Here is a 15497-nt window from a genome sequence, read left to right as displayed (position 1 = left end):
AAGAAGTCCTGCGTTTTGGCTACAAAGGTTGTCTGAGGAGCTACTAGGCAGAGCAAGAGGTCGGAGCTAGGACTTCGCGGTGGAAAGATGAAGCGAAAATCTTCTCGGGAGCACTAAATGAGAGGGTTTGCGAAAGGTTCGATGGAAGAGCCTATAAAATGAATTGGTCCTGCGACGCGTCCTTTCCCGCTCTTCCCTTTGATTCCCTTTTGATGAGGCAGGCTCGGCCCAGAACTTCGCATGTTCATAGCAACAGATGTACATATCCAAATGAAAGAAAGTCCAAAACTGCTAAGATCAAAAGTCTTTAAACGTTCAACTCGAGCCCCAAAACCATCGCTCCCGCTCAACAAGTGGATCGACACGTCGTCGTCCTTCTTGTGCTTCTCCAAATCCTCAGGGTGATGCCGAGATCCTTCAGGACTCCCGTTTCGAGGTCGTAGACCTGAGTAGCAAAGAGGAGAGAGGAAAAGTCAGCTTCAGAGAGACGAGGGAAGCGAAACGAGAGGAGGTTACGAGACCGAAGATTCGAACAGGCTGGAGAGGAGAGGGATCGTGCTCGTACTCTTCCCAGGCCCGTTGAAAGGAAGAAGAGGGAAGAGCGAAGGGTCAGGCTAGTGTAGCTCGGATCTTGTTACATAAAACGAAAGAGAGGAGACGAACCTGAACGACCATGGGATCGCGAGCGGCGTTCGAGACTTGAACTTTGATGTTTTCTTCGACGAGAGCTTGGTACTACGACCAGAAGACGTAGGCGAAAGGGTCAACTTGAGAAAGTACTGGACGAGGGGGACGGAGTTCGTTCCCGTGAAGGAATTCCGAGATCTCGCTGTCGTTCTGCCCTCGAAAGGCGAGGGAGAGGGAAGGAGGAGAAAAGAGAGGAGTGCTGGGAGGGTGAAAGCGAGGATAGTTGGGAGTGTGAACAGTGCTGAGGAAAGAGAAGCCGAGAGGTGGGGAAGGGGAAGAGAGGGAAGAGGTGTTGTGGTTTGGGGAGAAAGAAAGACACGAGAGCGCCGGCTGTTGTGCCTGGGTAGTAGAGCAAGAAGCAAAGCCAGCAAAAGGAGGACTCTAATTCTAGACCTGTTTTTTCAAGCTCCGAGAGCAGTTTTCGTCCACATGCTCGTCGGACGCGAAGGAGAAACGACGCGTCGAACTCTCCGCCTTGAGACGTGTTTTGGTTCCTGACGCCAGTGAAGTCCAGAACCATCATCGACTGAAAGTATTGAGGCTGAAGAAGAAGAAGAGCTGTGAAAATCCGTAAGAGTCAAAGTGTCAGCATCAGCGAGGGGAAAGAGAGGCGACGACGACGAGACGAGGAGGACGTCGCCGGCTCTTCTCGAGGTCGGCGAAAGACAGGCTTAACAGGGCTGATCAAAGTGAGACAAACCAGAAGCCAGAACTTCTGGGGGTCAGATAGAAAGGCAGAAAGACAACGCATCAATCCCTGTCGACCATCCAACCGTCCTCCGTCAAAGCAGCAACGGCTTTGTCGATCAAGTCCCGCTTGACGAGCAGCCAGTCGGTATCGTAGGTTGAGATGGCAAAGATAGGTACCTCTGCGTCCCTGAGGGGTAACGTGAGCGCGGCCATGATACCAGTGAGGGCTGAGGGCGAAAGAAAGAGACAAAAGGGAAGGGAGTCGAAGGTCAGCTCGAGCTCAACATCTCCTCCCTGCTTCTCTTCTGTTCTCCTGAGGTCTCAAAGTCCACCGACTCAACCCAGATCTAACTCAGAATCCTACAGAGCCTTCCGAGCCACGAGTTCTGAACTCACTCAGAACCATAGGCCCCTCCACCTTCAAGCACGACCATGGACCATCGAGCTCAACTCCTTCCTCAGCCTCCTCCTTCTTCCCCTCGAGCTTCTTCAGCCCCACCAAGCTCCTCAAGGCATCTCCTTCGAGCTCGGTATCAATTACGATGGATATCTCATCGCTGTTGGTCTTGGTGATGGAGACGTAGGAGTGGTCGTTGGACGAGAAGAGGGAGGAAGGAACGGAATGGGAGGAGGGGAGTCGGATGAGCTGAAAGGGACGAGGTTGGAGATGGAGCCGAAGGTTCGGTAGGGATTTGTTGAGGATTGAAGTCATGGGAAGAAGTGGTAGAGGGCTCGATGAAGAAGTGGGGGTTGAGTTGACGTCGAGGTTGTGGTTGAAAGTCAAACCGTGAAGCTCGAGATCGATCGCACTCACGCGTAGAGACGACGGCTTTCACTTAGTTTGAGCCCGCTCCCAACCTAGGGCGTCGCTCTTGAAGGTTCTGAGTGAACAAGATCAAGAACTTCAGCTTTATTTGGGGCTCGACGCTTTTGTGTTTTCGTATCTGGAATGCGTTGTGGAAGAGAGGAGGCGATGGGCGCGTCGAGAATTCGGTCTTTCTCTTCGACGGAAATCGTACGACAGTCCATAGACACCCAAACCCAAAAGAAACGAAACGAGACTTAAAAGCCTGTAAAGTGGATGCATACAACGTCGAGAAACAAGAAGGTACAGAAAGTGCGTCTACGATCGGTCGTCCATCAAAACCACACCCTCGTCCTCCACCCACTCCCACCCCGACCCAATTCTTCTTTGGTCTACGAGTGACGAAGGCGACGCATCGATTTGTTTTGTGTGTGTCGGGAAGAGGTTCGAGGAAGAAGGCGAGAGAGAGGTGAGCGGTAAAAAGTCGAAGAAAGAGAAGCTGAGAAGTTCGGCGTGTCGACATGGGAGAAGCGATGATCAGTGAGCTGAGCTGCGAAGGAGACAAGAGAGCGTAGCAACAACTTACTGCCATCTTAGCGCCGAAGCAACTCCTCGGTCCAGACGCGAAGGGGATTGACGGTCCAGCGTTGATGTCGAACGCTCCGTTTTCGACAAGCCATCGTTCAGGTCTAAACGCTTCAACGTTGGATCCCTTCCATCCGAGTCGGGGGTCATCCGAAGAGGTGTAGCAGGAGTAGCCGAGGATGCAGATGGCGTTGGTTCCCTTCGGAACGAAGATGGAGTCGCCAGTCGTCGGAGAGATCAACGACGTGTCCTTCATCGCTAAACGAGGAAAGAAGAGAGCAAGTGAGCTTCGTAGCCTCAGACCATCAGAGCTTTCACTTCAAGGTTCACAATGAGAGGAAGAGATATACTGACCTTGGCGTCTCGTCGCTCGAACAGTTTGACCGACTCGGAGAATTTCGTGAACGAACGCCTCGAGATCTTTTGCGACGGGTGAAGGAAGTTCAACACGAGCTCTTTCTTCGAGAAAAGTGGGAGAACAAAATACTTACAAGGCGTCGTCTTCCCGCTGACTTCCTCGTACGTAGGACTTCGCTCGTCGGGAGAGGGAAGAGCTTTGACCAGCTCGCAGTGGAGTCGACGTTGAATGCCAGGATTCTCGGACAGATGCTTGAGAATCTGAAACCAGAAGAGAAAAAAGATGTTAAGCTACGTCTCAAGGCAAGGGGTGAGGCAGCAACGTACCCAGCACATGGTTGTTCTGGATGAGAAGAGGAAGAAAACCGAGACGCGTCAGTAGAGGATCCTCCCTTTCGTACTCGTTCGAACTCACGAGGACGTTTCCTCTCCAGCGATCATGACTGATAGGAAGTAAGAAAAAGTGCGTGAGCTTTTGGCCCTTGAGACGAAGAGCGTGGATGTGGAAAGGGAAACTCACAGGTACCGAGCTCGTCTCGCAGATCAGCAACAGGCAAGACCGAACCCTCTCCAGCAGTCGACTCCTTCTGCAAGATCACGTCGATCTGTACGTAAAGAGAGAAATTGGACCACTCAGCTTCGGAACTTGGACGAGAACAGCGACGCGACTCACCACAGACTCGATGTTTCCAACCTCCCCTCCGTTCGCAATCTTCAGCCTGGAAGCAGCGATCTTCCCATCGAGCCACGAGTGGAACCCCCAGTAAGCCTTCTGATACGAAGGTCGAAGTCGCTGAATCCGGTGTCGAAGGCTGGGAGCGAGACCTGCCGAGAGCGACTGTCGAAGGAAAAGAGGACGCGGGTCAAGCCAGCAAAGGAAGACGGATTGCCGAAGTTACGAAGGAAAAAGAACGAACAGCGAAGAGAACCTCCATGTGAGTAGAGACAGGATGGCGACCTTCGAAACGTTTCTTGTCGATGGTAGAGGAGCGAGAGAGGGAAGGAGAAGAGGAGAGGGAGCTCGACGATTGAGACGCGAGTTCCTGCTCTACTTCATGGATCTCCGCGGAGAGTTGCTGGAACGATTCGCCGAAGGTGATTTGAGAGATCGCATCCTGTAAAGTGTGTTCTCCAGATGAGACTCATTAGTTCCTCGACGAAGAGAGAAGCCAAGGAGAAGGAAGGAAAGTTGAACGAACGGTCGTCAAGCTGTGAAGATCCTCCTCGGCGTTCCAGAAGAGCTCGGCACTCTGACCTGTCTGTCGAGCGAGCTTGAGCTTGATACTCCAGAGCTTGAGGAAGTTGTCCATGTTTGAAGAGAAGACGGTGGAGGCGAAGGTAAGGAACGAGGTCGACATGGTCTGTTCGAACGAGATGTAGAAATCAGTTCGAGAACGTCGAAGTCATAGAGCTGGGTAGAGCAGTACGAACGGGAGCTAAGGCTCGTCGATGCAGTCTCAGAGTCGCATCTGAATGAAAGGAAAATGAAGGAGAAGAAGGTGAGCTGCTTGGAACGACGCGACTGATCGAAACGTTCCTGCGTTCCCTCCTCCTCCCAAGAACCCAAGATGAACTCGTATCGGACTCACCCGTCCTTAAAGCGAGCATCCCCAAAGGAGCCAGACCTCCAAATATCCCTTCCAGCGTATCTCCACGATCCCATGCCTTGTCGCCGCTGAGGACGAGCTCGACGAGTTGTCGATCTGCGAGAACGAGAGCCGGGTGAAACGACGTCTGAAGGAAGACGGAGATGGGTCCCAGAGGTTTAGCGAAAGAGTTGATGAAGAAGTCCCTGAAGTGGGTAAGATGGTCGAAGAGGGTCAGTCAAAGAAGGGAGGGAAGGGAAGAGAGGCGAAGCAAGGGAGGTGGACGACTGAGCTCACGAAATCGTCTCGTGTTCTCGCATGTGCTTTGCGAGTTGAAGAGCGTGGCCAACAAGGGGGTGAGAGGGGATGCTGGGAAGGTCGCTGAAGAGTCGAGGTTGACGAAGGCCTCGTAGGAGGAGGAAGGGGATGGGAAGGAGGAGCAGGAAGAGGAGGAGAAGACCGTCCGACATGCTGCTTGAGTGGAGATAAGGCGACGGGAAGGGAGGGACGTGGAAGGAAATGAGTGCTGAAAGTATTGACCAAAGGGAGTGTGGGTTGCTGAAGAGCTGAGGGAAAGTGAACGGGAGACGACGGCTGGCGACGAACGTTCCTGGAACGAACGGGAAGAGGTGAGATCGATGTTGGTGGTGAAGGAGGAAGATCGTCTGTCGTTCCAAAAGAGAGTTGGCTTGTCGGGATGGAAATGCTGCCGTCACATCTGAAAGTCGGGAGCCAGAAAATAGTATAAGGTTCAGAGAAATGATTTGGAACGGACGACGCGAGGGGGAAGGAGGCGTTTTGCTCCTGCCACGCGAAAGCTGGTCGCCAGATCTTGAACTGGACGACTACTCCTTCTCTCTCTGCTCTCTTCGACGTAGCGGAGGTAACAGGTAACCTCATCGAGTGCTCAGAAGAGGAGGTTTGAGGATGAGACTCACGATCAAATCGGTTGGGAGTCATCTCATTCGACCTTCTTCGTCCCCATCGCCAAACCCTCTTTCTTGCTCCACCCATCTAAGCTCCTAGTCGGATCCCACCTATCCTCCACTTCCAAAAGCCGCAGCGGCCAACAGTCGACGACCCATCTCCTAGCGCGTCCGAGGAAGCTGTTGGGCATCCGCTGCGGGAGGACCTCTGTGAAGAGGCAGGAGACCATGGCGAAGAGGTAGCCCAGTCCCCAGCCGAGGACGATCTGATCGACAGTATGGTAGGATAGGTACCATCTGGAGGAGCGAAGAGAGGGCGAAAAAGTCAGAAAGAGGGACGGAGAGCTAGAAAGATGGAACGAGTCGCAACGCACCGACTGAACGCGACTGCTACAGACCACATTCCCACTCCGATGATGACGACGATCCGCTTGTTCCTCCAGGTTACTCTTTGAGCACTAGACCATCTTGCGGGAGGTCTTTGAACGCAGATGAGATGGTGAAACAGAAAGGTGAAGAAGTAGCCGAAGAATTGGGAGTGCGAGGACGGGGAAGCGTCTGAAAGGAAAGAAATGAAAGGTCAGGTTGAGCTTGAAGTGAGACAGGGTAGAGATAAGCGTACATCCTGAGCCAGTGTGAGCTGAAGAAGACGGGAGCAACGAAGTTTGAAGGTCAGCTCGACGTCGGGTTCGACACGAGAGAGCAAGGAGTTGTCGAGCTCACCATAGGGCCGCTCTGCCTTGAGATACCGCTTCAGAAGCCAGCTCAGGACCTCGTTCACGAGCTATTATACGGAAGAGTATGAATCGATCAGCTTTGATGGAGAGCTTGAAGCTGAGAGATCCTCGAGCTCACCTGGCCAGCCAGCATGGAGAGAACCGTCGCTTGTCGTTCAAAAACGAAGACTGCGAGATAGGCAGGAATCACCAGCATCGGAGAGAGGGTAAGGATGGCTAAGAGTTGGGATATCGGGTCGCTGGGATCATCTGAGATGGGGAGGGGTGGAGGGACGAAGAAAAGGAGGAGGAGGAGGAAAGTGAGCTCGAGCTCGCATCGAAGGAAAGAGAGAACAGCGAGACGCGGAGACTCACAGTGTACAAGAGTGAGCTCCAAAGGAGCTGATATGGGATTTAAGATGGAGGACATGCTGATAGATCGAGATTTTGTGGTCGTGGGTGACGGGAAGAAGGAGGGAGAGAGCGAGCTCAACCAACTTCGAGCTCACGTGTTTTGGATCTTCCTTCCTTCTCTTCTTTCCGTTCCTTCTTGCCCTCCAACCACAACAGTTGAAAGTTTCAATGGGAGATCTCTTTCGTTTCCCTACCCTGGAGGAGTCTATCGATATGCTAGGACTCGACCAACAGCAGAAATGGGAGAGACTCGCTGAAGGGGAGGGCAGAGAAGGTGGATGGGTCCACAGATGGAGACTTTGGGTGAATCCTTCCGTCCAAAGTGATGCAATCTTTCTCTCGGTGGATCGTGTATCGGAAGCATCGGTCTCACCTTCCAGAGAGTTGTCGTCGAACCGAGGTTGTTTCAACGGGAGGAGGAGCTCTCGACGCTGACCCCTCCTCCACTTCCTCCTCTTCCTCCTCCGACTCGCAGGACGTTCGCCGATGTCAAGGCACTCGAGCTTCTCAAGTCTCGCACTCCTCTCAACTCGCAGCTCTTTACATGCCCACCATCGCTCTCGCTTTCCAAAAAGAGCTCTCTACCTTCTTTCTCAAACCCGTCCGTCGAGCTCTCCCGACTCCAATAGACACCCTCATCTACTCGACTCTCTTCTACCAAATCCACTGCTCTTCGTACTTCGCCAAGTGGTGTAGGAAAGGTGGCGAAGACTTCAGAGCGTTTTTGAAGTTCATGTGGAAGTACGTCTGCCAGTTGACTGACGACGACGTGGTGAGCCTTTCTCCGACCTCTTCTCTTCCCTCTCTTCCTCGCCTTCTCTAACTTCGATCCTCCATCTTTTGTTTTTCCAACTTTAAGGACCTCTCAGACCCCACGGAGCGTCTCTCAACCCATCTCCTAGCCTTCTCCAACGCCCTCCAGTACGCGTCGCACCCTCTTCCTCCTCGTCTCTCCTTCCTTCCTTCCAACCCCTCCTCGGATCGCACTGTCCTCGGATTCGAGCTCATTCTTGCAACGATACTCGTAGATTTCGACTCCGATCCTCACTTTGACTTCTATGACAAGGTCATCGCCAATCGATACTACAACGTCGCCAGAGTCCTCCTTCCCTGGCTCCAAGACGGAGGGAGAGCTCCCAAGGCTCCTCAGTTCGATATGGATCGATGGGGAGTGTGTGCAGGTGGCTCTTTGGAAGGATGTGAAGTGGAGGGGTGGAGCGACGGTCGTTTGAAGGCTTGTTCGAAGGTGAGTAGTCGTTCGATGCTTTGGCGCGACGAGCCGTGCTTTGATCTCAGCGCTGACTGTCATTCCTCTTGCTTCTTTGGGTCGAATCAGTGTCAAGCAGTTGCTTACTGCTCTATCGGTTAGCCAGCGCTTTCATCTTCGCTTCCACTGTCGCTGAACCGCTGACCTCGACCCTTTTTTCGTCCCGACGCGACTCCTCGTTCAGATCATCAAAAGCGACACTGGGCTGGGAAGGGTTTGTTGGAGATCGAAAACCAGGAGCTTCTCGTCTTCGCTCATAAGGAGATGTGTTTCGCTACTAGCTTCTAGCATCGTTCCTTCCTCCTCGCGTCGAGTTGAACGACCAAAGAAGAGCAGAAGAGAACGCTTCCGCCAGTTCTTCCCTCTTTCATCTACGACTCTTTAATGCATGACGTTACCTCGCAGAATTTTCTTTTCTTTCGGACCGCGTTCATTGGTCAACAGCCGCGCGTTGAATCAGGTTCTTCGTTTCTTTCCTTTCCCCTCTCTGCTTTCTCGGGAAGAGCGGACATCTCAAACAACCTCCATAGAACATCAGTTAATATCCCTATGAGCCGACTATACACCAAAGTAAAGAAAGGAAACGTCCTCGTCTGTTCCATCGCCCTCTCCTCCCTCCCTCCCAGCTCACCCCTTGCCAACCACCGTCACCCTCAGATAGGCTCCTTTCCTCACCCTCCCTTCACTCCCCTTCGGCACCTTCCCAAGCTTCTCCACCAACTTCCACTCCTCGACCACTTCTCTCTCCTTCCCTCCGTCCAAAAGGGGCGACACCAACTCGAACGAAAGGGACGCGTCCCCACCGCCTCCTCCTCGTCCTCTCATCAAAGACCTCCCCAACGCAAAGCTCACTCCTCCCCTCTGCCTATTCTCCACCATCGGAACTGATTGAGCACCGTACGCCCAGAACGTACTTAGTCTCGTCCAACCGTACGTGCAGGCGAGGTCGTTCGGGGAGACTGGGGCGGTTGAGGCGGCGACGTGGGAATGGGATTGGGATTGGGAAGCTGCAGAGGATCTTCCGCTGAAGGAGAGGGTTCGAGGGTTCAGGAGTCGAAGGAGAGGAGACCATTTGGCGAGGGGAGAAGGGAAGAGGGCGTTGAGAATGAGGACGACGTTTTGGATCTCGAGGGGAGGGAGAAGATGGTCGAGGTTGAGGTTCAAGAGAGGGAGGAGGTAGGAAGCGTGGAAGTCTTTGCATCGGAGGTGAAGGGTTGAAGGGAGGAGGAGCGATCGGATTCGAGGGGAGGAGAGGGAGGGGTCGGTGATCTGCTTGCGAACAAGAAAGTCAGGCGAAGAGTCGGGTCGAGAAAGGAGGAAAGCTAGTGAAACGGAAAACGAACGAACGAACCCTAGCCGAAATGAAAGCAGCAGCGTTCCTTGAATCCAGCACCAACGTAGAACCGTACACAGCGTCGACTACGCGAGTCAGGATCCTGAGGGAACAACGGCTGAACGTCAACTGGTCGGATCGAGGGAGGAAGGAGATGACGAGATCGAGGAGTTCGACGGGGAGGGATTCGAGAGATGCGGGCGCTCCAGTACGAGCTTTGGGGGTGAGAGGTTTGTACTTCTCCTGTGAAACCGCCATTTCGAGAGAGCAGAAGATGAAGGTCAGCTCAAGTCGATACCAGGGCCAAAGAAGGGCGAGCTCGACTGACCAACGACCAAACCCACCTCCCTCCTTTCTCGGCCTCCCTCCTCGTCCCTTCGAACGTCTCGTCTCCTCCCTCCCAGATCCAGCAACCCTCAGGGAAGACAGCTCTCGATAGCTCCGCGATGATGCGAGCTTGGTCCTCGTTGATCTTGCTGAGCCTGTCGTGCACGGACGAGAGACGAGCGACGGTGGAGACGAGGGAGGGGAGGAGTTGGACTTGGGTTTGGAGGTGAGCGATTTGGGAGGAGAGGAGATCCATGGGGGACGCTGAGCTGGAAGCGGTCAGCAAGGAGGGAGGAGGGAAGCTATGGGAGGGTGGTTCGATGAAGAGGACCGAGAAGGGAGGGATGTGGTCGGAGGGAGGAAGGGAGGAAGCGAGCTCGACTCGAACGTCTCCTTCGTTCGCCCTTGCCGACCGATCTTGCTCGACCCCTCGACTCAGAAAAGATTCGTCAGTCGGTTCTCATCCTCTGTAGTAACCGCTGCCAAGACGCCCACCGCCCACCTTCGAAACTCGACTGAGCTCGTCCTCTGCCGTCCCTCCAACGCGTTCCCTCGACTCCTCGTTGCGTTTGAACTTCAAAGCTCATACTAGAGTTTTTGATCTGTTTACTAGTATCGTACAATATACCCCCGTCCACACTAGACACGAAACTATCTCCTCGCGAAGGTGACCTTGAGGAAAGCGGAAGCGGAATACGAACGAGGAGGGAAGGAGGGGAAGGTGTCAGCTCGAGCGGAAACTTACCGAGAGCTCGAAGACGGACGGAGAGACGCAAGCGAGAAGGTCGACAGATTGAGACGAGGGTTCGAGACGAGAATTTACTAACCTTCATAGGTGCAGCCTCGTCCCCTTCCCCAAGCTTGTACCCGTTCAAAGCCTCCTTCGCCAACGTCGAGCTCGCCTCGTCTCCGAAATCCACGAACGCGATGTCCTTCTTGGCGGGGATCATACGAACCGAGACCAGATTGGGATACCTGCGGGGAGCGAGCCAGCAACCTAAAGTCAGCCTCGAAGCGAAGCGACATCTTGAAAGCTTCGAAGAGGGAGAGAGGGAGGGAGATTGAAGACTGACCTTCCAAACACCTCCTCGAGAATCTCCTTCGTAGCTCCTTCCACCAGTCCCTGAACGAACAGCGTAGGGTTCGGCGGCAGGTACTCGTCGGGCATTTGGATGGGCAGTCTTTTGGGTGGAGGAGCGGGAGCGTCGAAGGTGGAAGAGGAAGGACCAGCGGCGGAGGAGGGAGCGAGCGAAGCTTGGTGGGCTGCTTTGGCTCGAAGGCGATGAGGGTTGGTGAGACGGACTTTTTCTGTTGGACGAGGAGTTCAGAGAATGAAACAAGAAAGGAGTGGGAAGTGAGCTTGAGGAAGGGTGAGGACGCAAGTGAAGGGAGGGAAGGAGGAAGGGAGGTTGAGCTTGAGCTGGATGGTTTGGTACGAACTCTTGTGCTCCTTTCGCTCCTCCTTCAGGACCTCGGGATCGGCATCTTCCAGTTTACGACGAACAGCATCGGAGCGAGATTTGGCGAAGGAGATTTGCTGGAGATGAGAAGGAGGAAGGGAAAGTGATCAGCTCGACTCGTTCGTGCTTCCTTCGAGCCAGGCCAGCCTTCTTCCCTCCTCCTTCGACCCACCACCCCAGCCAACGAGAAGCAAACTCTCAATAGAAGACTCGTCGCCAGAGCAAAAAAGATCTCGAACTCACCATCGGCTTTCCGTATAGAGGGAAACCCTTGACCTCCTTCGCTGCCTTCCCTGCGATGTCCTTGTTGGCAAAGGAGACGAAGGCCTGACCTCGCATCCGAAGGTTGGAGTGAGCCACGACGTCGAGGACTTCTCCGTAGGACTTGAAGAGAGATCGAAGGGATTGTTTGAGCACTGGAGGAGAGGAAGAAGGAGGAAACCGAGAGCAAGTGTGGTGAAGGGAAGGAGAGGAAGGAGAAGCAGCTTCAGAGGTCAGCTCGAGTCGATAAAGTACTAGAGAAGTTGAAACGAGATCGTACCTGGAAGCTTGATGTTTTCATTCAGGTTCTGGTAGAGGAAAAGAGCAAGAAACGAGCAAGGATGAGCTCTGTTCTCTGAAGATCTCCCTCTCCTTCGAGCTCAACGGACTGACCTGGATGTAGAGAGTCTCGCTCATCAGAGCCCTCTCTGCCGCCTCCTTCTCCTCTCGTACTATTCGATCCTCCTCGTCCTTCTTCTCCTTAGCGATCCTCTCCTCCTCAGCTCGCTTGAGGATCTCCTCATCCTCGGCAGCTTCAGCAGCAGCGTCGACCTTGACCTCCTCCTCCTCCTTGACTCCATTCGGCGAAGGATCCTCGGAAGCAGCAGCAGCGTCCGTCATGGGAGCATCTTCTAGAGGAGCAGTGGAGGTTGATGGCGATCCTGTTGGTGGAGGAAGAGGAGAAACGGAAGCCATACGGAGAAAGGGGAGGGAGGAAGGTGAAGGTGAGCGTTGGGAGCACGACGCGAAAAGAGTTTCGACAGCCCGTTTTGGTTTGACCTCCTAACCACAACAATCGAAAAAATATCAATCTCGAATCGAATCATGACTCAACCTGTTACTCTGGAGGAATCAGCTGCTGCTTTGGGTTTCGACAGCCAGGAGGGCTGGAGGACTTTGGCCAGCGGACAGGCGACTCTCACTCAGAGCTCCAGATGGACGGAATGGGTTCGTCTCTACTTCCCTTCCGTCACCTCAGCAGCGTCAAATACTTCTCAGAACTCAGCTCAAACGTCTCGGCTGTCTCTAGGCCAACTTACAGCCTTCTCTTCGCCCGAACCAGCTACTTTCACTGACCCCTCCCCTTCCCTTCATCTTCGCAGGGAAGCCGCCGTGTTCGAGCCAGTAGGATCAAGCAGGTCCAGCTTTCGAACCATATCGCAGCAGCCTACATGCCTACCATCGCTCTCGCCTTTCAAAAAGAGCTCTCTACCCAGTTCGGAAGGCTCGACGGTCCGCCTCCTGCGACAGCGACGGATCACTGCTATTCCGTCCTCATGTACCAGATCTACTGCTCGTCCTACTTTGCCAAATGGATTCGAATGGAGGGAGAGGATGTGATAAATTTCATGGAGTTCATGTGGAAGTATATATCGGAGATGGCGGTGGAAGATCTGGTGCGTCTTCTTTCTACCCTTCGCTGGGTCGCTCCCGTTCCTCTCCCGACTTTCCTTCTTTCTGATCTTCGAACTGTCCTTCGCTCTCCTCTCCATCTCTTTATCTCCTTCTCCCACTTCCTCCTTATCTCCCTACCACATCCTCAGGACCTCTCCAACTTCGCCTCCAAAGTCTCCTCCCACCTCGAGATCTTCCTCCAAGCCCTCCTCTACCTCCCCCCCTCCTTCTCCCTCACCCTCCTTCCCTCAGATCCAAAGCATCCTTCCATTCTCGCCGTCCGCAAGTTCCTCAAAAAGACCATCCTCCTCACCAACGTCGGTCCTTATCTCTCGCCCAACGCGACTTCGAATCAAGTCAACCCGATGGTCGCCGAGCAGGTGTTGGAGGTTGCGCAGGGACTCTTGAAGTGGGTGGAGAAGGGTGGAAAGGAGACGGTGGAGGCGAGGTTCTCGATGGATAGGTGGAACGTTTGTGCTGGAGGGTGTTTGGAGGGGTGTGAGGTCGAGGGGTGGGAAGAGGGCGGGAGGTTGAAGACTTGTACGAGGGTGAGTTCCTAATCTTTTTGGTGTCTGATCGGAGATAAGGATGGGACCAAAGTGACCACTTCTCTTTGGGAGTGTGATTGGATGGTGGGAGGGAAAGAGAAGGGGCGGAGAAAAACATCGACGCGACGTCGAGTCTCTGACTGACGCCTTTCTTCTCTCATTTCAGTGCCGATCCGTCGTTTACTGCTCAACAGGTGAGCTAAATCATCCCTTCGTCTCCCAAAACGTCTCTGACTTTTCATCTCGCCTTCTTCCTGCCCTCCAGCTCATCAACGACGACACTGGATCGGAGCCGACATGCTCGTCCCTAACTCTCCTATCCCTCTCACCTTCGCTCACAAGAACATGTGCTTCTCCACGGCTTACTAGGAGGAGGACCTCTCTACACTCTCTCACTTAAACTCGTCTCGAATTCAGCCCTGGGAGGAGAGCGACGCGCTCGCCAAGTGCTGTTGCCCACCCCTCCGTATCTCTCCCTCGTTTCTGTCTGCGATGGAATGCCCTTCGAGACTTGTTTCGAGCTAGCGAGCGGTAGAGCACCGAGCTGAAGAGTTTTCCAACGGGACCAACGAGGAGCTGAGCGAGGGGAGGAGCAACAGGTTGTCCAAAGATACATACCGTCGCGCTCGACGAGGCTCTCTCTCCATTTCTCCTCCCTTATCTTCGGTTCGGTTCGATTCGTCCCTTCTGCTTCCGTCCTTTTGGCCTGACGATCCAGAACATGTTCCCAGCTTTCAAAGGAAGGAGAAGGAAGCAACGGTGAGCTCTCGAACGAACCGCGTGGGTCTGTCTCGAGCCACGCTGGGCCTCTCCTCCAGCTCCTCTTTCCGATCCCAACTGTTTCCTTCCTTCCTCTCCTCCAACCACCACACACCCTTTCTCCCACTACTCCTTCCCCTCCTTCCTCGTTCGAAGAATGACCGCCGTCCAACGAAGCCCTCCTGCCTCCATCTCCGAGCCCTCCAGCTCTCACCACGGAGCTCCTTCTTACTCTGGGGGAGCTCCTTTGCAGAAGGTCCTGACGAGGGAACAGGGATTCGTGTTCGACAAGAAGGCTATGTTAGCTAGGATTCAAGCTGTAAGTGATTCAATTTCCCTTTCGCGGGATGAAGATAGAGGAGAAGAGGAGAGGAGGGAAGAGAGGGAGGAGGGATGAGCTTCAACGAGACCTCGTGGGGTCTTCCCATGGGTTCGTTATCGAGCTAGCTTCGACTTTCGACGATCTGGTTCAAAGTTGAGACGCAGATATTCTTTATCGGTCGACAGTCGGATGACTGACGAGCCTTCCCTCCCTCTCTCTCCTCTTTCCTCTCGTTCCGAGCAGAAAGAAGCAGCTCGGAAAGCAGCCGCTCCCAAGGGTCCTGGAGACGGAACTGCTAGTGTGATGTCGTTCAAGAGGGACGAGTACTTTGGCCAACGCGCTCTCTACATCGCTTCATGTGAGTTTCTAGCAGGTCGAGCTCGTCGAAGCTTGCGATCTGAACTTGTTTGGTTCATCTCGAGGACTGACTTCCTCTTCTCTGCTTCGGTTCTCTTTGACTCAGACGGTGTCGGATACTTCGCTGGAGCGCCTGAGGGTATGATGAACGTTGTGAGAAAGGCTGAGAAGGGTGTGGAGAAGGTGAGTCCTTCTCTTCCCATTTTCACGAGCGCACGACGCGTCGTTCGTTTTGTCTTCCCAAATCGAACTGACTCTCCCTCGTTCCTTTCTTTGAATCCTCCAGCTCGGAATGACCGTCGACCGAAACGGAGCCAAGCGAGACAGGAGGAACGCCAAAGCTCGAGCTCAACTCGATGCCTTTGCAGAGAACGCTGAGCTCGAGGAGGCGGAGAACCAGGCGCTCTCTGCCGTTCTTTCCAGCGCTACCCACGCTACAGCAGAGACGGCCGAGACTTCTAGCACCTCGAGGCCTTTGATCAAGTAGAACTCTTTCTGGTCTGTTGGCTTTTCACGGTTCTCAGAGTGGGGTTTCGTTGTAGATGCTCCCTTTTCGCGTTTCGTTGTATTCTCTTCGGAGCTCGCTTCTTTCTTCTTTGCTTTAGCTTGCTTCTTACTTTTTAATGACCTTCTTATGATCAGGGACTTTTCTGGCGAGTCAGGCAAGCTTTCGAGAGCTCAAGCTTTGATCTCACGACAGCG

General features: G+C 53.8%; 6 protein-coding genes across 6 annotated transcripts; 3 read left to right on the top strand and 3 right to left on the bottom strand.

Annotated features, from left to right (window-relative positions):
* Positions 1-346: 346 nt before the first annotated feature.
* On the bottom strand, positions 347-6782 carry BDY24DRAFT_411483 (cytochrome P450; the record flags this gene model as incomplete). Its single annotated transcript, XM_076642938.1, has 25 exons — positions 347-445; positions 517-537; positions 664-735; positions 1187-1245; positions 1461-1604; positions 1774-2023; positions 2769-3025; positions 3122-3187; positions 3259-3385; positions 3452-3467; positions 3540-3567; positions 3645-3729; positions 3798-3962; positions 4042-4239; positions 4324-4485; positions 4556-4593; positions 4714-4916; positions 5008-5184; positions 5317-5428; positions 5782-5933; positions 6011-6194; positions 6259-6276; positions 6360-6420; positions 6492-6622; positions 6728-6782. 25 exons carry the CDS (start codon positions 6780-6782, stop codon positions 347-349), a joined length of 2880 nt encoding a protein of 959 aa, XP_076500669.1.
* Positions 6783-6813: 31 nt separating this feature from the next.
* Positions 6814-8411, top strand: BDY24DRAFT_437846 (zinc finger MYND domain-containing protein). Its single transcript, XM_076644301.1, has 5 exons — positions 6814-7069; positions 7147-7538; positions 7626-8012; positions 8103-8130; positions 8218-8411. The coding sequence occupies exons 1-5, from the start codon at positions 7045-7047 to the stop codon at positions 8319-8321; spliced, it is 936 nt and encodes a 311-aa protein (XP_076500668.1). The 5' UTR covers positions 6814-7044; the 3' UTR covers positions 8322-8411.
* A 250-nt stretch (positions 8412-8661) lies between these two features.
* BDY24DRAFT_375091 (uncharacterized protein) lies at positions 8662-9716 on the bottom strand. The gene is made up of 2 exons (XM_076638502.1): positions 9381-9716; positions 8662-9302 (listed from the first exon to the last, which is right to left on the bottom strand). The coding sequence occupies exons 1-2, from the start codon at positions 9622-9624 to the stop codon at positions 8899-8901; spliced, it is 648 nt and encodes a 215-aa protein (XP_076500667.1). The 5' UTR covers positions 9625-9716; the 3' UTR covers positions 8662-8898.
* A 426-nt stretch (positions 9717-10142) lies between these two features.
* On the bottom strand, positions 10143-11570 carry BDY24DRAFT_335607 (U1A/U2B'/SNF family RNA-binding protein; the record flags this gene model as incomplete). Its single annotated transcript, XM_076637202.1, has 4 exons — positions 10143-10668; positions 10767-11001; positions 11134-11230; positions 11397-11570. Coding segments are annotated over 4 exons (1032 nt in total), but the record flags the coding sequence as incomplete, so codon positions are not given.
* A 631-nt stretch (positions 11571-12201) lies between these two features.
* On the top strand, positions 12202-13384 carry BDY24DRAFT_375088 (uncharacterized protein). The gene is made up of 3 exons (XM_076638501.1): positions 12202-12362; positions 12518-12811; positions 12959-13384. Exons 1-3 carry the CDS (start codon positions 12240-12242, stop codon positions 13367-13369), a joined length of 828 nt encoding a protein of 275 aa, XP_076500665.1. The 5' UTR covers positions 12202-12239; the 3' UTR covers positions 13370-13384.
* A 535-nt stretch (positions 13385-13919) lies between these two features.
* Positions 13920-15451, top strand: BDY24DRAFT_437842 (uncharacterized protein). The gene is made up of 4 exons (XM_076644300.1): positions 13920-14435; positions 14682-14796; positions 14902-14978; positions 15082-15451. The coding sequence occupies exons 1-4, from the start codon at positions 14274-14276 to the stop codon at positions 15280-15282; spliced, it is 555 nt and encodes a 184-aa protein (XP_076500664.1). The 5' UTR covers positions 13920-14273; the 3' UTR covers positions 15283-15451.
* The last annotated feature ends 46 nt before the right edge of the window (positions 15452-15497 follow it).

This window comes from Mrakia frigida, assembly GCF_051309035.1.
Source record: "Mrakia frigida strain ATCC 22029 unplaced genomic scaffold BDY24scaffold_2, whole genome shotgun sequence".
NCBI lineage: Eukaryota > Fungi > Basidiomycota > Tremellomycetes > Cystofilobasidiales > Mrakiaceae > Mrakia > Mrakia frigida.
Note: the sequence above shows the minus strand (reverse complement) of the source record. Positions and strands in the feature narration are given on the sequence as shown.